Source organism: Taudactylus pleione, unplaced genomic scaffold, assembly GCF_031769625.1.
Source record: "Taudactylus pleione unplaced genomic scaffold, aTauple2 ptg000875l, whole genome shotgun sequence".
NCBI classification, from domain to species: Eukaryota; Metazoa; Chordata; class Amphibia; order Anura; family Myobatrachidae; genus Taudactylus; species Taudactylus pleione.
In genome coordinates this window covers 2404331-2430501 of record NW_028285277.1, presented here as the reverse complement: position 1 = coordinate 2430501, position 26171 = coordinate 2404331, and the positions used below count along the sequence as shown (strand labels likewise).

General features: G+C 44.9%; 1 protein-coding gene across 10 annotated transcripts in view; it reads right to left on the bottom strand.

Moving 5' to 3' along the window:
* NAV2 (neuron navigator 2) overlaps positions 1-26171 on the bottom strand; it is a 637654-nt gene that overhangs the window by 54322 nt on the left and 557161 nt on the right. For 6 of the 10 annotated variants that reach the window (XM_088458930.1, XM_088458933.1, XM_088458923.1 and 3 more), the window contains 6 exons: positions 25641-25923; positions 16010-16697; positions 15121-15573; positions 8901-8966; positions 1436-1480; positions 371-531 (listed from right to left, as the gene is read on the bottom strand). In XM_088458930.1, the coding sequence (XP_088315056.1) occupies positions 371-531; positions 1436-1480; positions 8901-8966; positions 15121-15573; positions 16010-16697; positions 25641-25923 (1696 nt within the window). The remainder of the gene's footprint in view (positions 1-370; positions 532-1435; positions 1481-8900; positions 8967-15120; positions 15574-16009; positions 16698-25640; positions 25924-26171) is intronic. The other 4 variants (XM_088458924.1, XM_088458927.1, XM_088458926.1 and 1 more) reach the window with 2 other exon arrangements.

Below are 26171 nucleotides of genomic sequence, written 5' to 3'. Positions count from 1 at the left end.
AAATTAGGCGCACCAGTGACCTCGCTCCGTACTCTAAGAGTAACACCCGCACTGCACAGAAGTCGTCTGCATGGATTGGGTAACCGCCTGCTCCTCTGGAAACGCCGCCATATCAAACCTCCGAAAACCCGTGCACTTCAGCAGAAATCTTGGTGCACAAACCAAGCAGCTTAGCGGAGCCAAAGCACTGAGCGCTGGACGTTCTGCGCTTCATAACGCACCTCCAATTACAGAACTATCAGGGAACCTCTGAGCTGGGGTTCTACCTTTATTGTAAAGAGAAAGAGTATACCTTCTTGGTGTCTCAGACCCCGACCCTGACCCACGGACTGCAGATGCCAACACCACCCATTGACCACCAGGAACTCACCGAGCTGGGAAAAGTTAAACCTAGTGCCGGAAGGTGACATCATGCTGGAGCCTGGTGAGAAAGGGGAACTATTGGCAGTGTCCTGGAGACCCCCAGCTGAGTGAGATCGCAGCCATTCCTTGGTATCATCCTGGCTTCTGATCTGAGAGGATGGGGCGTATCTGAATGGAGCGGGGAAACAGGACACAACATTTATAAAGGGTGACAATGAATCTGCATAACCCCATTATGGAACAGTCCCTAAATGGACAACGCAGATCAGGGAGGCAGTTACGTTTCCAACAGTCACAATGTCGACAATCAGTTTGTTGCAGCATGAATTTGAACCCACTATGCCAGCACGGTAATAATGCTACTTACACCATTGCAACTGTGTCAAGTGTAAATATGATGCTTTACCATAAAGTTTCAACTGCTGATACAGTTAACATGGTTTAAGTAGCATTAGTACTGGGCCGGCATAGGCACTTGTACTGAAGCGTTACACAGCGCTAACATCACTGACTTCATATAACATCTGTGTGTATATGACTGAGCATGAAATGTGATGGTACATGGCACCCTCATTATTTGGCTTTTCATTCCGTACAGAATGAATCAATTTGAAAAATAAAGCAAACGCCAACATTCCTGCATTTTAGTGATTAAATACACAGCAAGGTTTTAGTCATTAGACAACATACGCAATGCAATCCCGAGGGAATAGCTGGAGCATGCAACAGAGGTGAAACATTTCATTATTACAAAACACTGACAGGAGAGAACATATAAACTCTACACTAGATATCATTATCGGATGAGGCCAGGAGGATAAGTCCTTATCCACAGGTGAGATAGAATTTGCAGACACCACCGGCAGGGTATGTACTGACGCGATCCGTTCCGCTCCTAGGAAGCGTTCTCTGTGGAAGTAACCGATATACCTGGGGTACACTTACTGGGGAAAGGGGGCATTTCAGGGGTTTATGTCTCATGTCACCATTCACATGCAACACAAAGACCTTCTTAAAGGAGAGAAAATGACAACGTCTCCAAACCACAACACACTGCAAATGTCACCAATACCTGAATCCTTTCTTAGGCAAAGTGTTTCTATCAAGGTGAAAATCACTGCAGCAAAGTCGAGAGAGGAGAGAAAACTTCAGAGATGGGGACGAGCTGGCGGTGAGGGGGAACCAGCCCCACGTTCATGGCGACAGCAGGAAACTTCAACACAAACGTGCAGAGGTGGAGCGTGCAGCGGGAAGACTCACAAGTCCAGTGTTGTGAGGATATAACAACCACACTCAGCGTACAGGGTACAGGGGGGTCAATGGGATGTTTTATCGGATGGTACAACGTCACCTTATTATATCCCCCTCCTCAGCTAGAAGGACAGGGAGGGATTATCCTGGAGATCTCCGCTATTCGCAAGTAGCAGCACCCCCCCAGTTCTACGTTATATTAGGGAATGTCAGAGGCTCATACATATGGAAGTCTGGGGAAAGACCTCAATGTATCCTGATTGTGCACAGGATTGTGTTTACAGGGGGCCTCCACCACCGTGTGACTACTAAATGCTCCTCTTTATCTTTCTGGCTTCCTTCTGTGCTCTTCAGCCATGTGTTTACACCATCAGGCAGAGCTGATTATTGTTATTACCCTGGGATGAAACACAACACTGATCTCTGGGTAGCATTATATTTCATATATCACTACAGTAATACTCATACACTATACACTATAGTAATACTCACACTGCTCACTATAGTAATACTCACACTGCTCACTATAGTAATACTCCTACACTATACACTATAGTAATACTCATACACTATAGTAATACTCATACACTATAGTAATACTCATACACTATACACTATAGTAATACTCATACACTATAGTAATACTCCTACACTATAGTAATACTCACACTGCTCACTATAGTAATACTCACACTGCTCACTATAGTAATACTCCTACACTATACACTATAGTAATACTCATACACTATAGTAATACTCATACACTATAGTAATACTCATACACTATACACTATAGTAATACTCATACACTATAGTAATACTCCTACACTATAGTAATACTCACACTGCTCACTATAGTAATACTCACACTGCTCACTATAGTAATACTCCTACACTATACACTATAGTAATACTCACACTGCTCACTATAGTAATACTCACACTACTCACTATAGTAATACTCCTACACTAAACACTATAGTATTACTCACACTGCTCACTATAGTAATACTCACACTGCTCACTATAGTAATACTCACACTGCTCACTATAGTAATACTCCTACACTATACACTATAGTAATACTCACACTGCTCACTATAGTAATACTCACACTACTCACTATAGTAATACTCCTACACTAAACACTATAGTATTACTCACACTGCTCACTATAGTAATACTCACACTGCTCACTATAGTAATACTCACACTGCTCACTATAGTAATACTCATACACTATAGTAATACTCACACTACTCACTATAGTAATACTCCTACACTAAACACTATAGTATTACTCACACTGCTCACTATAGTAATACTCATACACTATAGTAATACTCCTACACTATACACTATAGTAATACTCCTACACTATACACTATAGTAATACTCCTACACTATACACTATAGTAATACTCCTACACTAAACACTATAGTATTACTCAAACTACGCACTATAGTAATGCTCGTACACTATAGTAATGCTCATACACTATAGTAATACTCATACACTATAGTAATACTCATAACACTATAGTAATGCTCATACACTATAGTAATACTCATACACTATAGTAATGCTCATACACTATAGTAATACTCACACTGCTCACTATAGTAATGCTCATAGACTATACACTATAGTAATGCTCATAGACTATATACTATAGTAATACTCAAACTATGCACTATAGTAATACTCACACTATAGTAATGCTCATACACTATAGTAATACTCATGCACTATACACTATAATAATACTCATACTGCTCACTATAGTAATGCTCATACACTATAGTAATACTCATACACTATACACTTTAGTAATACTCATACACTATAGCAGGCCTGGCCAACCTGTGGCTCTCCAGCTGTTGTGAAACTACAAGTCCCAGCATGTCTTGCCAGAGTTTTAGCATTCCCTAATAGCAAAACTGTGGCAAGGCATGCTGAGACTTGTAGTTTCACAATAGCTGGAAAGCCACAGGTTGGCCAGGCTTGCACTATAGTAATACTCACACTACTCACTAGAGTAATACTCCTACACTATAGTAATACTCACACTGCTCACTATAGTAATGCTCATAGACTATAGTAATACTCACACTGCTCACTATAGTAATACTCACACTGCTCACTATAGTAATACTCATACACTATAGTAATACTCACACTACTCACTATAGTAATACTCCTACACTAAACACTATAGTATTACTCACACTGCTCACTATAGTAATACTCATACACTATAGTAATACTCCTACACTATACACTATAGTAATACTCCTACACTATACACTATAGTAATACTCCTACACTATACACTATAGTAATACTCCTACACTAAACACTATAGTATTACTCAAACTACGCACTATAGTAATGCTCGTACACTATAGTAATGCTCATACACTATAGTAATACTCATACACTATAGTAATACTCATAACACTATAGTAATGCTCATACACTATAGTAATACTCATACACTATAGTAATGCTCATACACTATAGTAATACTCACACTGCTCACTATAGTAATGCTCATAGACTATACACTATAGTAATGCTCATAGACTATATACTATAGTAATACTCAAACTATGCACTATAGTAATACTCACACTATAGTAATGCTCATACACTATAGTAATACTCATGCACTATACACTATAATAATACTCATACTGCTCACTATAGTAATGCTCATACACTATAGTAATACTCATACACTATACACTTTAGTAATACTCATACACTATAGCAGGCCTGGCCAACCTGTGGCTCTCCAGCTGTTGTGAAACTACAAGTCCCAGCATGTCTTGCCAGAGTTTTAGCATTCCCTAATAGCAAAACTGTGGCAAGGCATGCTGGGACTAGTAGTTTCACAATAGCTGGAAAGCCACAGGTTGGCCAGGCTTGCACTATAGTAATACTCACACTACTCACTAGAGTAATACTCCTACACTATAGTAATACTCACACTGCTCACTATAGTAATGCTCATAGACTATAGTAATACTCACACTGCTCACTATAGTAATGCTCATAGACTATAGTAATACTCACACTGCTCACTATAGTAATGCTCATAGACTATACACTATAGTAATACTCACACTATAGTAATGCTCATACACTATAGTAATACTCACACTATAGTAATGCTCATACACTATAGTAATACTCACACTATAGTAATGCTCATACACTATAGTAATACTCACACTATAGTAATGCTCATACACTATAGTAATACTCACACTATAGTAATGCTCATACACTATAGTAATACTCACACTATAGTAATGCTCATACACTATAGTAATACTCATACACTATACACTATATTAATAGTCATACACTATAGCAGGCCTGGCCAACCTGTGGCTCTCCAGCTGTTGTGAAACTACAAGTCCCAGCATGTCTTTCCAGAGTTTTAGCATTCCCTAATAAAAAAAACTGTGGCAAGACATGCTGGGACTTGTAGTTTCACAACAGCTGGAAAGCCACAGGTTGGCCAGGCCTACACTATAGTAATACTCACACTGCTCACTATAGTAATACCCATACACTATATTAATACTCACACTGCTCACTATAGTAATGCTCATACACTATAGTAATACTCACACTGCTCACTATAGTAATACTCCTACACTATAGTAATACTCACACTGCTCACTATAGTAATACTCCTACACTATAGTAATACTCACACTGCTCACTATAGTAATACTCCTACACTATAGTAATACTCACACTGCTCACTATAGTAATACTCCTACACTATAGTAATACTCACACTGCTCACTATAGTAATGCTCATACACTATAGTAATACTCACACTGCTCACTATAGTAATACTCATACACTATAGTAATACTCATACACTATACACTATAGTAATACTCACACTGCTCACTATAGTAATACTCCTAACACTATAGTAATACTCACACTGCTCACTATAGTAATACTCCTACACTATAGTAATACTCACACTGCTCACTATAGTAATGCTCATACACTATAGTAATACTCCTACACTATACACTACAGTAATGCTCATACACTATACACTTTAGTAATAATCATACACTATAATAATACTCATACACCATACACTATAGTAATACTCACACTGCTCACTATAGTCATACTCATAAACTATAGTAATACTCACACTGCTCACTATAGTCATACTCATACACTATACACTTTAGTAATAATCATACACTATAGTAATAATCATACACTATAGTAATGCTCATACACTATACACTTTAGTAATACTCACACACTACAGTAAAACTGCTACACTATACACTATAGTAATACTCACACTGATCACTATAGTAATACTCCTACACTATACACTAAAGTAATACTCACACTGCTCACTATAGTAATACTCCTACACTATACACTATAGTAATACTCACACTGCTCACTATAGTAATACTCACACTACTCACTATAGTAATATTCCTACACTATACACTATAGTAATACTCATACACTATACAAATGCTCATACACTTTACACTTTAGTAATACTCATACACTATAGCAATACTCATACACTATACACTATAGTAATACTCACACTGCTCACTATAGTAATACTCATACACTATACACTACAGTAATGCTCATACACTATACACCTTAGTAATACTCATACACCATACACTATAGTAATACTCACACTGCTCACTATAGTCATACTCATACACTATAGTAATGCTCATACACTATACACTTTAGTAATACTCATACACTATAGTAATACTCATACACTATAGTAATGCTCATACACTATACACTTTAGTAATACTCATACACTATACACTTTAGTAATACTCATACACTATAATCATACTCATACACCATACACTATAATAATACTCATACACCATACACTATAGTAATACTCACACTGCTCACTGTAGTAATACTCATACACTATTCACTATAGTAATACTCACACTGCTCACTATAGTAATACTCATACACTATACACTATAGTAATACTCATACTGCTCACTATAGTAATACTCATACACTATTCACTATAGTAATACTCAAACTATACACTATAGCAATACTAATAAATATACACTTTAGTAATACTCATACACTTTAGTAATACTCATACACTATACACTTTAGTAATACTCATACACTATAATCATACTCATACACCATATACTATAATAATACTCATACACCATACACTATAGTAATACTCACACTGCTCACTGTAGTAATACTCATACACTATTCACTATAGTAATACTCACACTGCTCACTATAGTAATACTCATACACTATTCACTATAGTAATACTCAAACTATACACTATAGCAATACTAATAAATATACACTTTAGTATAACTCATACACTTTAGTAATACTCATACACTATAGTAATACTCACACTACTCACTATAGTAATACTCATACACTATACACTTTAGTAATAATCATATACTATAATAATACTCATACACCATACACTATAGTAATACTCACACTGCTCACTATAGTCATACTCATACACTATACACTTTAGTAATAATCATACACTATAGTAATAATCATACACTATAAACTTTAGTAATACTCATTCACTATAGTAATGCTCATACACTATACACTTTAGTAATACTCACACACTACAGTAAAACTGCTACACTATACACTATAGTAATACTCACACTGATCACTATAGTAATACTCCTACACTATACACTAAAGTAATACTCTCACTGCTCACTATAGTAATACTCCTACACTATACACTATAGTAATACTCACACTGCTCACTATAGTAATACTCACACTACTCACTATAGTAATATTCCTACACTATACACTATAGTCATACTCATACACTATACAAATGCTCATACACTTTACACTTTAGTAATACTCATACACTATAGCAATACTCATACACTATACACTATATTAATACTCACACTGCTCACTATAGTAATACTCATACACTATACACTACAGTAATGCTCATACACTATACACCTTAGTAATACTCATACACCATACACTATAGTAATACTCACACTGCTCACTATAGTCATACTCATACACTATAGTAATGCTCATACACTATACACTTTAGTAATACTCATACACTATAGTAATACTCATACACTATAGTAATGCTCATACACTATACACTTTAGTAATACTCATACACTATACACTTTAGTAATACTCATACACTATAATCATACTCATACACCATACACTATAATAATACTCACACTGCTCACTGTAGTAATACTCATACACTATTCACTATAGTAATACTCACACTGCTCACTATAGTAATACTCATACACTATTCACTATAGTAATACTCAAACTATACACTATAGCAATACTAATAAATATACACTTTAGTAATACTCATACACTTTAGTAATACTCATACACTATAGTAATACTCACACTACTCACTATAGTAATACTCATACACTACGCACTACAGTAATACTCATACACTATAGTAATACTCATACAGGTAGTTAGTTATTGTCACACTTGTACACTGACGTTTTCTATTTATATTCTAAACATCATAAATGAAAACAGACGGGAGAATAAATGTGTCTTATAAAGCAGTATACGGCATTTATCCCTGGCTGCGCTGTATTATTCCTACGTATAATTAAGTGGATAAGAATTGACCTTTATGAATACACCCTGCTACCAGTTAACATTATGTAGCTGGTTTATAACTGGGGACACTACAGCTCGTTATCATCTGGACGTTCTTCAGCTACAGAGGCAGGAAACATACCTGGCTGCATACCGGGGCCTGTGCCATCAGCAGAACCAGGGGATACAATTAGCAAGGGTGGCATTTATATACTCTAGGACAGTACATAAATGAGGAGAAAACTTCTTATGAGTGAGAATGAATAATCATTAAAAAGGATGAAATATAAAAGCTGCATTAAACAGAAGAACCGCCAGTCTCCGCTCTGATTACTTACATCATGATTCAGAGACACAAGACACAGCCTGAAAGATAATCGCGTATCCAAGTATGTGAGAATGAGAAGGCAAAACAGACGTGATGACAAGCGGACAGGATGGAGCCTGTGCAAAAGCCACATGCCAGGAAAGAAGCCGACTGCCAGCGATGGGCCCAGCCTCAGACTGACAGCGGCTGGTTTCCGCGGACAGACAACATAACTGGGAGCGGGGCAGGCTGCGTACAGCGACGTCAGACTCCATTACCTGTCCTGCTTCCTGGGCAGAGTATTTCTGCTGAATTTGGGACTAGCACCCGGAGAAGAGAGAGGACTACAGCAACGGGAAACACATTAAGCAGAAGGAAAAAGATACATATTAGTGCAAAATAAAAAGTTATTATTTGAGTGTTAAATCAACAACAAAAAAGTTACTGCTTAGCAATTGTGATAACGATGATAACTGGGTAGTGGCAATGCGTGGTCCCGAGGCGCTAACATCTGACCCCCCTGCTGTGAGAATAGATTACAGAGAGGAAGTGAATCAGTCAGTTAGTAACACAATGAGGCTCTGCCGTGACCATTGTTATTAGGGCAGTGTATTAGATAGGGGAAGTCTGGCAAATACATTTACTGGTGCTTCTCACAATGAGGCAGATGAAATACACTGCGCTATAGGTGCCGTCCCCAGCTGTAGGATTATGGGGTCTAGTTACTAAGCAGTGTTAGGAGATGGAGTGAAAAGTGCTAAGAAAGTGACAAGGTACCAGCCAAACAGCTCCCAACTGTCATTTTTCAAACAGATGACAGTTGGGAGCTGATTGGCTGGCACCTTATCACTTTCTTATCACTTTTCACTCTGTCTCCTAACACTGCTTAGTAACTAGACCCCTATTATCAGTTACATCTGCAAACACTGCCAATGATTTATACTATGATCTAGATCGGTCACAGCCCGGCACAGTATCCCCCTATAGCTGCGTTCTCTAAGGGGAGCCCTAAATTTCTGCCTGGATGATCACGGGTAAGTTAGGCAGCTTTCTAGGAACAATGCAGGATACAGGATACAGGATTTGCTGGTCTTCCCTCTCATTTACTGGTCACTTATTTTATATCATTAGTTTATTATTACACTGCCACCATATTGTACAGCACTTTAATAGGAAGCCAGAAGCCCGTGGTAAAGTAAAAAGGGTCCATTAGAAGGCAGGGTAAGCTCTGCAGGACACTCCGGTAATGGCGTTTTGCCATACTTATTGGGTGTACACAGGGCTACATGATAGCACTGCAATCTGTTGTAATTATCACCTTAGAGGCAGAAATGTGTATTTTATAGGTTGGGTGTGAGATCCCGACACCCTTTAGTAAATATGGTAAGACTAACCCTTACCCCTCCCCCTCCCACCTTAGTGCCTAACCCTATCCTCCCCCTCCCCTGTACCTAACCCTAACCTCCCCCTCCCCTGTACCTAACCCTAACCATCCCGTCCCCTGTGCCTAACTCTAACCTCCCCGTCCCCGGTGCCTAACCCTAACCTCCCCATCCCCGGTGCCTAACCCTAACCTCCCCGTCCCCGTTGCCTAACCCTAACCTCCCCCTCCCCTGTGCCTAACCGTAACCTCCCATCTTAGTGCCTAACCCTAACCTCCTCCTCCCCGATGTCTAACCCTAACCTCCCATCTTAGTGCCTAACCCTAACCTCCCCCTCCCTGATGCCTAACCCTAACCTCCCCCTCCCCGATGCCTAACCCTAACCTCCCCCTCCACTGTGCCTAACCCTAACCTCCCCCTCCCCTGTGCCTAACCCTAACCTCCCATCTTAGTGCCTAACCCTAACGTCCCATCTTAGTGCCTAACCCTAACCTCCCCTGTGCCTAACCCTAACCTCCCCCTCCCCTGTGCCTAACCCTAACCTCCCCCTCCCCTGATGCCTAACCCTAACCTCCCCCTCCCCGATGCCTAACCCTAACCTCCCCCTCCCCTGTGCCTAACCCTAACCTCCCCCTCCCCTGTGCCTAACCCTAACCTCCCCCTCCCCAATGCCTAACCCTAACCTCCCCCTCCACTGTGCCTAACCCTAACCTCCCACTCCCCGATGCCTAACCCTAACCTCCCCCTCCACTGTGCCTAACCCTAACCTCCACCTCCCCGATGTCTAACCCTAACCTCCCCCTCCCCTGTGCCTAACCCTAACCTCCCCCTCCCCTGTGCCTAACCCTAACCTCCCCCTCCCCGATGCCTAACCCTAACCTCCCCCTCCCCTGTGCTTAACCCTAACCTCCCCCTCCATTGTGACTAACCCTAACCTCCTCCTCCCCTGTGCCTAACCCTAACCTCTCCCTCCATTGTGCCTAACCCTAACCTCCCCCTCCCCTGTGCCAAACCCTAACCTCCCCCTCCCCTGTGCCTAACCCTAACCTCCCCCTCCCCGATATCTAACCCTAACCTCCCCCTCCCCTGTGCCTAACCCTAACCTCCCCCTCCCCTGTGCCTAACCCTAACCTCCCCCTCCCCGATGCCTAACCCTAACCTCCCCCTCCCCTGTGCTTAACCCTAACCTCCCCCTCCATTGTGACTAACCCTAACCTCCTCCTCCCCTGTGCCTAACCCTAACCTCCCCCTCCATTGTGCCTAACCCTAACCTCCCCCTCCCCTGTGCCTAACCCTAACCTCCCCCTCCCCTGTGCCTAACCCTAACCTCCCCCTCCCCGATGTCTAACCCTAACCTCCCCCTCCCCTGTGCCAAACCCTAACCTCCCCCTCCCCTGTGCCAAACCCTAACCTCCCCCTCCCCTGTGCCAAACCCTAACCTCCCCCTCCCCTGTGCCTAACCCTAACCTCCCCCTCCCCTGTGCCTAACCCTAACCTCCCCCTCCCCTGTGCCTAACCCTAACCTCCCCCTCCATTGTGCCTAACCCTAACCTCCCCCTCCCCTGTGCCTAACCCTAACCTCCCTCTCCCCAGTGCCTAACCCTAACCTCCCCTCCCATGTGCCTAACCCTAACCTCCCCCTCCCATGTGCCTAACCCTAACCTCCCCTCCACTGTGCCTAACCCTAACCTCCCCCTCCCCTGTGCCTAACCCTAACCTCCCCCTCCCCGATGTCTAACCCTAACCTCCCCCTCCCCTGTGCCTAACCCTAACCTGCCCCTCCCCGATGCCTAACCCTGACCTCCCTCTCCCCAGTGCCTAACCCTAACCTCCCCCTCCCATGTGCCTAACCCTAACCTCCTCCTCCCCTGTGCCTAACCCTAACCTCCCCCTCCATTGTGCCTAACCCTAACCTCCCCCTCCCCTGTGCCAAACCCTAACCTCCCCCACCCCTGTGCCTAACCCTAACCTCCCCCTCCCCTGTGCCTAACCCTAACCTCCCCCTCCCCGATGTCTGACCCTAACCTCCTCCTCCCCTGAGCCTAACCCTAACCTCCCCCTCCCCTCTGCCTAACCCTAACCTCCCTCTCCCCTGTGCCTAACCCTAACCTCCCTCTCCCCGATGCCTAACCCTAACCTCCCCCTACCCTGTGCCTAACCCTAACCTCCCTCTCCCCTGTGCCTAACCCTAACCTCCCCTTCCCCGATGCCTAACCCTTACCTCCTTCTCCCCTGTGCCTAACCCTAACCTCCCCCTCCCCGAAGCCTAACCCTTACCTCCTTCTCCCCTGTGCCTAACCCTAACTTCCCCCTCCCCGAAGCCTAACCCTAACCTCCTCCTCCCCTGTGCCTAACCCTAACCTCCCCTTCCCCGATGCTTAACCCTAACCTCCTCCTCCCCTGTGCCTAACCCTAACCTCCCCTTCCCCGATGCCTAACCCTAACCTCCCCCTCCCCTGTGCCTAACCCTAACCTCCCCCTCCCCTGTGCCTAACCCTAACCTCCCCTTCCCCGATGCCTAACCTCCCCCTCCCCGATGCCTAATCCTAACCTCCCGTCTTAGTGCCTAACCCTAACCTCCCCCTCCCATGTGCCTAACCCAAACCTCCCGTCTTAGTGCCTAACCCTAACCTCCCCCTCCCATGAGCCTAACCCTAACCTCCCATTTAGTGCCTAACTCTAACCTCCCCCTCCCTGGTGCCTAACCTCCCGTCTTAGTGCCTAACTCTAACCTCCCCCTCCCCGGTGCCTAACCCAAACCTCACGTCTTAGTGCCTAACTCTATCCTCCCCCTCACCGATGTCTAACCCTAACCCTCTCTCCTTAGTGCCTATCCCAAACCTCCCGTGTTAGTGCCTAATCCTAACCTCCCCTTGCCGGTGCCTAACCCTAACCCTCCCCATAACACCCAATACTTACCTTCAGGATACCGGTGGTCAGGATACCGGCGCCACTATTTTGACCGCTGGCATCCCGAATGCTGACTACATCCTGGATTTTATAAATGTCAGAGGCCAAAGAAAAACTTGTTGGTAACTGTTATAATTCTATCAGTGATTTATAATTCTCCAGTGTCATGTGAATACCATGGCAACCACAGTCACACGGCACATAATGTAGTGAACAAAGAGGCTCTGTAACAGATCTCCGAGTAGTCTTAAATCCTTCCCCTCCTTTGTTATCACATGATATCTGAGAGCCTCTGTATCTGTGACTGGCAGCCATATTGCACTAGCCTCCAGAGAGCTTTTGAAAAAGAAATGATATGTAGGAGGACATTTAAGAACAATGATAAGATATATGCTCAAAGCTCCTTAACATGCAAATTAAAACAAAAATAAAAATCCTTCTGTAGGAAATTGCTGCTTTTACATAAGCCGGTGTTTTGTGCCTAGAAAGTCACCATCACCGACAGATTCTCCCAGTAAAGTGAATAAAGTGTATATGAAGATAATGAAACTATCACTTGCTATATAAAACACAAGTATCAGGACTCAATGTAAAGATACATAGATAATTGGGAAGGTACCAGCCGGCAGTGTAATGGGCTACACTGAGCCTAGAGGGAAAGGGTTGGTTCTGCTGATACGTTTAGGCTGGAGATATATATATATATATATATATATATATATATATACAGATAACAGATGTGTCCCCGGCCTGGTCACAGCTATGATACAGCCGGGCATTCTGCGCCAAACAGGGGCACCGCGCTTAGACGCAAAACTAACTCCAACGTCACTTTCTACCCCATAACTGGCTGTAGGACGTCGACTCGCGTCCGCACAATTCTGCCTACACACGAGAGAAGCCGCTGCAAGTGGGCGTCTCAGTATGAACACGATCGGACATGCAGGTACCATAAAAAAAGCAGCCGCAGCTGAGGCAAAGCACGTAACCACGGGCGCGTCTTCCTCGGGATCAGGCCCAAATATCGTTAGTTATGCCTTAATCATGTAATTACTTTCTTGTGCAGGCTCGGATTGGTTCAGATTTTCCTGCCATAAACGTCATCTTTCATGGACTTTTGTCCTGGAATTCCAGGAATGATGATGTTTTGCCTCTTTCTGGGACCCGAAATGTGGCGGAAAAAATCAGAGCCTTCACATCTCTACTTTCTAGGGAACGGATAGGCTGCATTTTCTCTCATTAATAACATTTCTGATTTTCTCCAAAATTGCTGTCGAGTTCATTCTCATTTATGGCATCAATTACCCAATAGAGCGAGCGCACATCAGGGCTGTCTGTACTACACTATTGTGCTTACAGGGTTTTGTTGGTTGTGCATTGAGCAAAGGACCTCATTCAGAGCCGGACGCTATTTGCGCTCGCTCGTTCAGAAAAAAGGGGTGGTTATTCAAATGAACCGGTTGCTCTTTGCGGTCTGTTCACGCCTCTAGGTCTGAACGAGCGAACCAAACATGCGGTCGTTTTTTGTAAAACTACGCCCCCTGGCCGCTCGCATCCTACGTCATGTCCGCTATTTATTAGATTAATCGAGTACATCGACCAGCGTATGAAGTGCTCGCTATTCTTGTGGTTGGTTTTTCCTACCGCAATCTTGCGAGCAGTTCTGACTCTAAAATAACCCAGTGACGTGGTCAATGACGCTGCTGTATTAATTATGCACACCCATAAAACGCCCGTTTTGACCTTTTTGACCTTTAAGCACGCCTGCGTTCTGATCTCCACTCCCCGTTTTCAAGCACCTTCCCCTGTTACCACCCACAAACGCCTCCTCCTGTCACTCAAAATAGCAGGCATTCGCTATTTAGCGAACAAACGATTTTCTGCCGCACTGACTGGTTCGCGCATGCGTATTACGATCCGTACGCATGCGCAGTTGTGCAAACATTGCTCGGAACGAACGAGCGTCCGCTTACGAGCGGCTCTGAATCAGGCCCCAAGCGCATTCTATACAAAGGAAAGGGGGGACATAACATGTAATTCCTGCTAACATTGTAGTCTATTCCTAGATCTAACACAGGGAGATAGCCTTTCACAGATATATGGCAGCATTTAGTGAGCAACTTCTGAGTGGACAATGCTGCCTCAAAGACAGGTAATGACTTGGTTCAGTGACCACCCCTAATGTAGAAGAATGTGCACCACTCACCTCTCTGACATTGCGGTCTTCACGCTGTTAGTCCTCGCGAAGCTAGACATGGAGTCATCTCTGGGCGATGCCGTTAGCGTGCTGGGCGAATTATTGCTGCTCAGAGATATGTCTATAGACTCACAGCTGGTGTGGAGGCTGCTGACTGACTGATATCCCAGGCCGTCCTTACTAACTGCGGACGAGCTGCTGGCATTGGTGCCCCAGGTGAGGCTATTGGAGGGGACTGAGTGGGCAGAACCAGGGCTGGACGCCAGCGGGGAGGGGTTTAAATCCATGTTCTTGCCGTACAGGGGGCTGCTGCCTCCGCTGCTGAGGATGCCACTCCCAGAGGGCGAGTCCGGGTGGGACTGGGCACCCATGGTGGCATGAGGGTTGGAAATAATCACTGAATTTTTCATGTTCTCCGACGTGGTCGCAGAGCCCTGTTTATTCGGCTTTCCACCAAACAACCTGCAAACGGGAGAATAGAATCATTTCTGAACAAAATGAAATTTAATAAAAGCATGTCATGCTGGTACTTCTAGTTCCTCAGCAGCTGGTAAGCAGCAAGGAATATATCACTGAATAGACAATATCTTCTTGCAATATAAGATTCCCCATCTACTATACATTGTGATTATTTTGGGATTAAAACTTTATATTCGGATTATTTTCCCAGCATAAGACGTTGGTGTGAGTTATTCTGCACTCACGCTCTCAGCTCTTTGCGCACTTGCATTTACAAACATGAGAGTTACGAGTGGAAGCTGCCTTATTACTTGGTCAGGTCAAATAAAAAATAATCAGCTACAGACTTATGGAACAGCGCCCCTTGTGGCAACTGGAAGACCTCAAGCTTGTCTTTATCATGATATTATATTACATGTTCTGAGATTAAGCACCCTACCTGCGCAGTGTTGGCGAGGACACGTCTGGGTACTTGCTCCCTTGCTGACGAGTACCGTTAGGGGCCCCGTGAGACGTCAGAGTCATTTTAACAGAGTTACCGGACGCCACACTGTCATTGTCGGATGAGATCCCTTTCTCCCGGTCAGTCTGGTTGATCAGCCCAGATAAGGAGTTACCGAGAGTCACCTTGCTGCTCTCTCTCAGTTTGGGGACGGGAAGGCCAGCCGACTTGCTGCTGATGTTGGAGTCGATGCTACTGGTGCTGGAGCGATTTCCAGTGCCACTTCGGGACTTGCTGGGCCGGGGTAAGCTGCGGTACTGAAGGTTCGTTCTGGCACTAAGCTGCAGGTATCCGTCATCATGGTTCTGCGGGCCGTCCACACTTGCCTTGCGGTTGGAAGACCGGCCGATGAGTCCTGAAGATTTGGGCATTTTCCCTAGTGTAGCAGAACCGCTGGTGATGGTGGCACCACTGGTGGTAATTATAGGCATGCCAACTACTGTACTACCGGGTTTCTTAAAGCCAAATGTATTTGTGTTGGCAGTAATGGTCCTTGAGGTATTGCTGGGAGGTTTCTTGGTCTCGTCCCCACTGCTGCGTCCTGTGTCTGACGGAGAACGCGTCACCTGAGCGGACTTTGGGGAGTGTCGCCCTTTCTCCGACACCTTTGCATCGTCCGTCTTCCCTGTAATAATGTGGAAAGAATGGGAGAACATATAAGCATGTTACATATGCATTATATATAATATATATTCACGGGATGCGGCCAATATCTCGGCTCATGGGATGCCAGCACCGGAATCCTGAAGGTACAGCAAGTATTGGGGTTAGGGTTAGAGGTTAGGGATAGGCACTAGGGGGAGGGTTAGGGGAAAGGTTAGGGTTAGAGGTTAGGGATAGGCACTAGGGGGAATGTTAGGGGGAAGGTTAGGGATAGGCACTAGGGCGAAGGTTAGGGGGAAGCTTAGGGAAAGGCACTAGGGGGAAGGTTAGGGGGAAGGTTAGGGATAGGCACTAGGGGGAAGGTTAGGGATAGGCACTAGGGGGAAGGTTAGGGATAGGCACTAGGGGGAAGGTTAGGGTTAGAGGTTAGGGATAGGCACTAGGGGGAAGGTTAGGGATAGGCACTAGGGGGAAGGTTAGGGTTAGAGGTTAGGGATAGGCACTGGGGGGAGGGTTAGAGGTTAGGGATAGTCACTAGGGGGAAGGTTAGGGATAGGCACTAGGGGGAAGGTTAAGGGGAAGGTTAGGGTTAGAGGGTAGGGATAGGCACTGGGGGGAGGGTTAGAGGTTAGGGATAGGCACTAGGGGGAAGGTTAGGGATAGGCACTAGGGGGAAGGTTAGGGATAGGCACTAGGGGGAAGGTTAGGGATAGGCACTAGGGGGAAGGTTAGGGTTAGAGGTTAGGGGGAAGGTTAGGGATAGGCACTAGGGGGAAGGTTAGGGTTAGAGGTTAGGGATAGTCACTGGGGGGAGGGTTAGAGGTTAGGGATAGTCACTAGGGAGAGGGTTAGGGGGAAGGTTAGGGTTAGAGATAGGCACTAGGGGGAAGGTTAGATGTTAGGGATAGGCACTAGGGGGAGGGTTAGAGGTTAGGGATAGGCACTAGGGGGAAGGTTAGGGTTAGAGGTTAGGGATAGGCACTGGGGGGAGGGTTAGAGGTTAGGGATAGGCACTAGGGGGAGGGTTAGGGGGAAGGTTAGGGTTAGAGGTTAGGAATAGACACTGGGGGGGTTAGGGTTAGAGGTTAGGGATAGGCACTAGGGGGAGGGTTAGGGGGAAGGTTAGAGATAGGCACTAGGGGGAGGGTTAGGGTTAGAAGTTAGGGATAGGCACTAGGGGGATGGTTATGGGGAAGGTTAGAGGTTAGGGATAGGCACTAGGGCAGTGTTGACTAACCTTGACACTCCAGCTGTTGTGGAACTATATATCCCAGCATGCCCTGCCACAGTTTTAGCATGCCCTAATAGCAAAACTGTAGCAGTGCATGCTGGGTTATGTAGTACCATAACAGCTGGAGTGTCAAGGTTAGCCAACACTGCACTAGGGGGAAGGTTAGAGGTTAGGGATAGGCACTAGGGGGAGGGTTAGGGGGAAGGTTAGAGGTTAGGGATAGGCTCTAGGGGTGTGTGTGGATCATTAGGTCTGCAGTAAAACGGAAGACAATGTTTAGGTAGACAATACTAGTTAGAGAGGTGATAGGTCGACAGGGTCATTAGGACGACTACTAAAGGTCGACTGGTAAAAAGGTCAACAGGGACAGAAGGTCGACAGGGTTATTAGGTCGACACATAAAAGGTCGCCATGTTTTCTTTTTTTTAGCCCTAATCTTCACCTTAACCCTCCCTCCTGGTGCCTAACCCTAACCGTTGAGGTAGGTTCCTGACCCTAACCGTCCTTTCTAGTGCCTAACCCTTACCCTCCGCTAAGTGCCTAACCCTCCCTCCTGGTGCCTAACCGTCGGCGTAAGTGTATAACCCTAACCGTCGGAGTAAGTGCCGAACCCTCCGGTAAGTGCATAACACTAAGCCCCCCAAAAAATATATATATGAAAAATGTGTCAATCACTTGTGTGTCAACAATTTGTGTGTTGACCTAATGACCCTGTCGACCTTCTGTCCCTGTCAACCTTTTTCCAGTTGACCTTTAGTGTGTCAACCTTCAGACCCTGTCAACTTATTGCCTGTCTAACTGGTATTGTCTACCTAAACATTGTCTACCTTTTTACTGAAGACTTAAGGAGGGTTAGGGATAGGCACTGGGGGGGGGGGGGGGGGCGGGGGTTAGGCACTAGGCGGGGAAAGTTAGGCACTAGGGGGGAGGGTTAGGCACTAGGGGAGAAGGTTAGGCACCAGGGGGGAGGGTTAGGCACTAGGGGAGAAGGTTAGGCACCAGGGGGGAGGGTTAGGCAGTAGGCAGGGAAGGTTAGGCACTAGGGTAAGGTACTGGGGAAAGTGTTAGGCATTAGGCAGGAAAGGTTAGGCACTGGGGGGAGGGTTAGGCACTGGGAGGAGGGTTAGGCACTAGGCGGGGAAAGTTAGGTACTAGGCATGGAAGGTAAGGCACGGGGGTTGAGGGTTAGGCACTTGGCGGGGAAGGTTAGGCACTAGGCGGGGAAGGTTAGGCACTAGGGTAAGGCACTGGGGAAAGGGCTAGGCAGGGAAGGTTAGGCACTGGGGAAAGGGTTAGGCACTGGGAGGAAAGTTAGGGTTAGGCACTAGGCAGAGAGGGTGAGGCACTGAGGGGAGGTTAAGTTTAGGGTGCAGGCAGCGAGGGTTAGTGGTAGAAGGGTTAGGATACCTACCTACAGGTGTCAGTATCCTAACCCTGTCGGGATTTTGACCACTGAGATTCCATACCCAACCCTATATTACCCATGTCACCTGTGGCAACATTATGAAAGTGGCCTTTCCTTCTTACATTCACAGACAGAACGGTAAGGCGTAGCACCCAGGGAAAGGCTCTTGTTCTCAATAAGTCTATAATCCCACAAAGCCAGTGAAGCCTCCTTTCTAGACTTTTACCATCACTATAAAAATAAAAGTTTTCTTTTGATAACATATAACCCAGCCTGAGGCACGTTCCGGAGCACAGATCCCTGGTGTATCCTGCAATGTCCTGCGGAAGTGGATGTGTAATTCATATCTATGTAAATAAGTACATGGAAAGGCCCCGAGGGGCTCAGCCTCTATATAACGTTACTAATCCGCAGACATGCAAAACATAAAAGGCCCCTGAACTGCGATGTGATGTTTTCTATTCTGATTATTTACAGTAGCGACAAGAAGGATGTCAGTATAATGTGTAACAGACGGCAGATACAGCGCACAAAATACACCAATAAGACAGCAGATACAGCGCACAATATACATCAATAAGACAGCAGATACAGCGCACATATACACCAATAAGACAGCAGATACAGCGCACAATATACACCAATAACAGACGGCAGATACAGCGCACATATACACCAATAAGACAGCAGATACAGAGCACATATACACCAATAACAGACGGCAGATACAGCGCACATATACACCAATAAGACAGCAGATACAGCGCACATATACACCAATAAGACAGCAGATACAGCGCACAATATACACCAATAACAGACGGCAGATACAGCGCACATATACACCAATAAGACAGCAGATACAGCGCACATATACACCAATAAGACAGCAGATACAGCGCACAATATTCAACAATAACAGACGGCAGATACAGCGCACATATACACCAATAAGACAGCAGATACAGCGCACATATACACCAATAAGACAGCAGATACAGCGCACAATATACACCAATAACAGACGGCAGATACAGCGCACATATACACCAATAACAGACGGCAGATACAGCGCACAATATACACCAATAACAGACGGCAGATACAGCGCACAATATACACCAATAACAGACGGCAGATACAGCGCACATATACACCAATAACAGACGGCAGATACAGCGCACATATACACCAATAACAGACGGCAGATACAGCGCACATATACACCAATAAGACAGCAGATACAGCGCACAATATACACCAATAACAGACGGCATATACAGTGCACATATACACCAATAACAGACGGCACATATACACCAATAACAGACGGCAGATACAGCGCACAATATACACCAATAACAGACGGCAGATACAGCGCACATATACACCAATAACAGACGGCAGATACAGTGCACATATACACCAATAACAGACGGCAGATACAGCGCACATATACACCAATAACAGACGGCAGATACAGCGCACATATACACCAATAAGACAGCAGATACAGCGCACAATATACACCAATAACAGACGGCATATACAGTGCACATATACACCAATAACAGACGGCACATATACACCAATAACAGACGGCAGATACAGCGCACAATATACACCAATAACAGACGGCAGATACAGCGCACATATACACCAATAACAGACGGCAGATACAGCGCACATATACACCAATAAGACAGCAGATACAGCGCACAATATACACCAATAACAGACGGCATATACAGTGCACATATACACCAATAACAGACGGCACATATACACCAATAACAGACGGCACATATACACCAATAACAGACGGCAGATGCAGCGCCCATATACACCAATAAGACAGCAGATACAGAGCACATATACACCAATAACAGACGGCACATATACACCAATAACAGACGGCACATATACACCAATAACAGACGGCACATATACACCAATAACAGACGGCAGATACAGCGCACATATACACCAATAAGACAGCAGATACAGCGCACAATATACACCAATAAGACAGCAGATACAGCGCACATATACACCAATAAGACGACAGATACAGCGCACATATACACCAATAACAGACGGCAGATACAGCGCACATATACACCAATAACAGACGGCAGATACAGTGCACATATACACCAATAAGACAGCAGATACAGCGCACAATATACACCAATAACAGACGGCATATACAGTGCACATATACACCAATAACAGACGGCACATATACACCAATAACAGACGGCAGATGCAGCGCACCTATACACCAATAACAGACGGCAGATGCAGCGCCCATATACACCAATAAGACAGCAGATACAGAGCACATATACACCAATAACAGACGGCACATATACACCAATAACAGACGGCAGATACAGCGCACATATACACCAATAAGACAGCAGATACAGCGCACAATATACACCAATAAGACAGCAGATACAGCGCACATATACACCAATAAGACGACAGATACAGCGCACATATACACCAATAACAGACGGCAGATACAGCGCACATATACACCAATAACAGACGGCAGATACAGCACCCATATACACCAATAACAGACGGCAGATACAGCGCACATATACACCAATAAGACAGCAGATACAGAGCACATATACACCAATAAGACAGCAGATACAGAGCACATATACACCAATAACAGACGGCAGATACAGCGCCAATATACACCAATAACAGACGGCAGATACAGCGCCCATATACACCAATAACAGACGGTAGATACAGCGCACATATACACCAATAACAGACGGCAGATACAGCGCACATATACACCAATAACAGACGGCAGATACAGCGCACATATACACCAATAACAGACAGCAGATACAGCGCACATATACACCAATTAGACAGCAGATACAGAGCACATATACACCAATAACAGACGGCAGATACAGAGCACATATACACCAATAACAGACGGCAGATACAGCGCACATATACACCAATAACAGACGGCAGATACAGCGCACATATACACCAATAACAGACGGCAGATACAGAGCACATATACACCAATAACAGACGGCAGATACAGAGCACATATACACCAATAACAGACGGCAGATACAGCGCACATATACACCAATAACAGACGGCACATATACACCAATAACAGACGGCAGATACAGCGCACATATACACCAATAAGACAGCAGATACAGCGCACAATATACACCAATAAGACAGCAGATACAGCGCACATATACACCAATAAGACGACAGATACAGCGCACATATACACCAATAAGACGACAGATACAGCGCACATATACACAAATGACAGACGACAGATACAGCGCACATATACACCAATAACAGACGGCAGATACAGCGCCCATATACACCAATAACAGACGGAAGAAACAGCTCACATATACACCAATAACAGACGGCAGATACAGCGCACATATACACCAATAACAGACGGCAGATACAGCGCCCATATACACCAATAACAGACGGCAGATACAGCGCACAATATACACCAATAACAGACGGCAGATACAGAGCACATATACACACATAACAGACGGCAGATACAGCGCACATATACACCAATAACAGACAGCAGATACAGCGCCCATATACACCAATAACAGACGGCAGATACAGAGCACATATACACCAATAACAGACTGCAGATACAGCGCACATATACACCAATAACAGACGGCAGATACAGCGCCCATATACACCAATAACAGATGGCAGATACAGCGCACATATACACCAATAACAGACGGCATATACAGCGCCCATATACACCAATAACAGACGGCAGATACAGCGCACATATACACCAATAACAGACGTCACATATACACCAATAACAGACGGCAGATACAGCGCACATATACACCAATAACAGACGGCAGATACAGCGCACATATACACCAATAACAGACGGCAGATACAGCGCACACATATACACCAATAACAGACGGCAGATACAGCGCACATATACACCAATAACAGACGGCAGATACAGTGCACATATACACCAATAACAGACGGCAGATACAGAGCACATATACACCAATAACAGACGGCAGATACAGCGCACATATACACCAATAACAGACGGCAGATACAGCGCACATATACACCAATAACAGACGGCAGATACAGAGCACATATACACCAATAACAGACGGCAGATACAGTGCACATATACACCAATAACAGACGGCAGATACAGCGCCCATATACACCAATAACAGACGGCACATACAGAGCACATATACACACATAACAGACGGCAGATACAGTGCACATATACACCAATAACAGATGGCAGATACAGCGCACATATACACCAATAACAGACGGCAGATACAGAGCACATATACACCAATAACAGATGGCAGATACAGTGCACATATACACACATAACAGACGGCAGATACAGCGCACATATACACCAATAACAGACGGCAGATACAGCGCACATATACACCAATAACAGACGGCAGATACAGCGCACATATACACCAATAACAGACGGCAGATACAGCGCACATATACACCAATAACAGACGGCAGATACAGCGCACATATACACCAATAACAGACAGCAGATACAGAGCACATATACACCAATAACAGACGGCAGATACAGAGCACATATACACCAATAACAGACGGGAGATACTGCGCACATATACACCAATAACAGACGACAGATACAGAGCACATATACACCAATAACAGACGGCAGATACAGAGCACATATACACCAATAACAGACGGCAGATACAGCGCACATATACACCAATAACAGACGTCACATACAGCGCACATATACACCAATAACAGACGTCACACATACACCAATAACAGACGGCAGATACAGCGCCCATATACACCAATAACAGACGGCACATACAGAGCACATATACACACATAACAGACGGCAGATACAGCGCACATATACACCAATAACAGACGGCAGATACAGCGCACATATACACCAATAACAGATGGCAGATACAGCGCACATATACACCAATAACAGACGGCAGATACAGTGCACATATACACCAATAACAGACGGCATATACAGTGCACATATACACACATAACAGATGGCAGATACAGAGCACATATACACCAATAACAGACGGCAGATACAGCGCACATATACACCAATAACAGACGGCAGATACAGCGCACATATACACCAATAACAGACGGCAGATACAGCGCACATATACACCAATAACAGACGGCAGATACAGCGCACATATACACCAATAACAGACGGCAGATACAGCGCCCATATACACCAATAACAGACGGAAGAAACAGCGCACATATACACCAATAACAGACGGGAGATACAGCGCACATATACACCAATAACAGACGGCAGATACAGAGCACATATACACCAATAACAGACGGGAGATAAAGCGCACATATACACCAATAACAGACGGCAGATACAGCGCACATATAAACCAATAACAGACGGCAGATACAGCGCACATATACACCAATAACAGACGGCAGATACAGCGCACATATACACCAATAACAGACGACAGATACAGAGCACGTATACACCAATAACAGACGGCAGATACAGTGCACATATACACCAATAACAGACGGCAGATACAGCGCACATATAAACCAATAACAGATTATAAAGATAAATTACAACATGGCCATTGTTACCATTTGTGTTTTTACAGGACTATAATACACAAGTGATGTTACCCATAGAGTATACACTCCTGTAAGTAATATCTTCATGTGATGTTATTAGGAAACCTTGGGCCTGAGTCAGATGTGGGAATAGAGTAAGACAGGACAAGTCACTGTGTACAGATACAGTATGTCCACTTGTATCTTTGCTTCTTGTGCGGCAAATCGCCCCACGTATGGCGCCCGTCCGCGAACCATAGGAATGCATGGTGTGAACACAACACACGCACCTGCAACAAATCACATGGTGCGATGCGTGTGCACATTTGCATGCAGGGCAAATACTGGCTGCTTTTGCATGTAGCCCACAAATGCCGAGCAGCTTTATTTTTAGATTACATTTTGAACATACCCCTCCCAAATCTAATCCCTCTGCACATTTTACATCTGCTCCTCCCTTATTGTAATGTATATTACAGGTAACCTTGCATTTCTGTGACCTGTATATAAGAGCTCTGTCTGGCGCCTTGTGACTTGTAATATCCATATCATTGGGTACAATGTGCCATGTGTAATGTGCGCATGCTCTGAGGAAGCTGCCGTCTTGGACCTAACCATGATCTCACCTGTCCCAGGTGTTTTCAGGGTCCCGGTGGTCTTGGTGCGAGGGCTGGTTATCCCCACCTGAGCCGTCATTCCTCGTCTCCAGGACCCCGTCTGGGCGATGACGGTGTTCTTCCTGCCGGATGTGCTCTTATCCGACTCATCGGACAGGTCGGAGGGTTTCTCCCGCCACTTACATCCGGGATCCATCTTCACGCCGTTGTCCGAGCCAGCATCCGCTCTCTTCAAATCATCGCCCGGCCACAGCGCATTGCGGTCAATGTGTAAATGCTTATCGGCGTCAGTCTACAGGGGGGCAAGGAGAACAGGTGGTGAAGAGGCAATCTGGGCAGGGGAGGTGGTTACCGTATAATGCACGTCATCCATACTGCCCACATCTAAGGGACCTTTCTTCACATCCTAGACGTGTTTTCTACGTGATCGAGTGTATGCAGAGCTGGATATGCATCGAGGACCCTGGTGCGTTTCCCACCAGCAGCCGGGATAAAGCAACGTACGACACCCAAACATCCAACACCTTATGTACTATTACT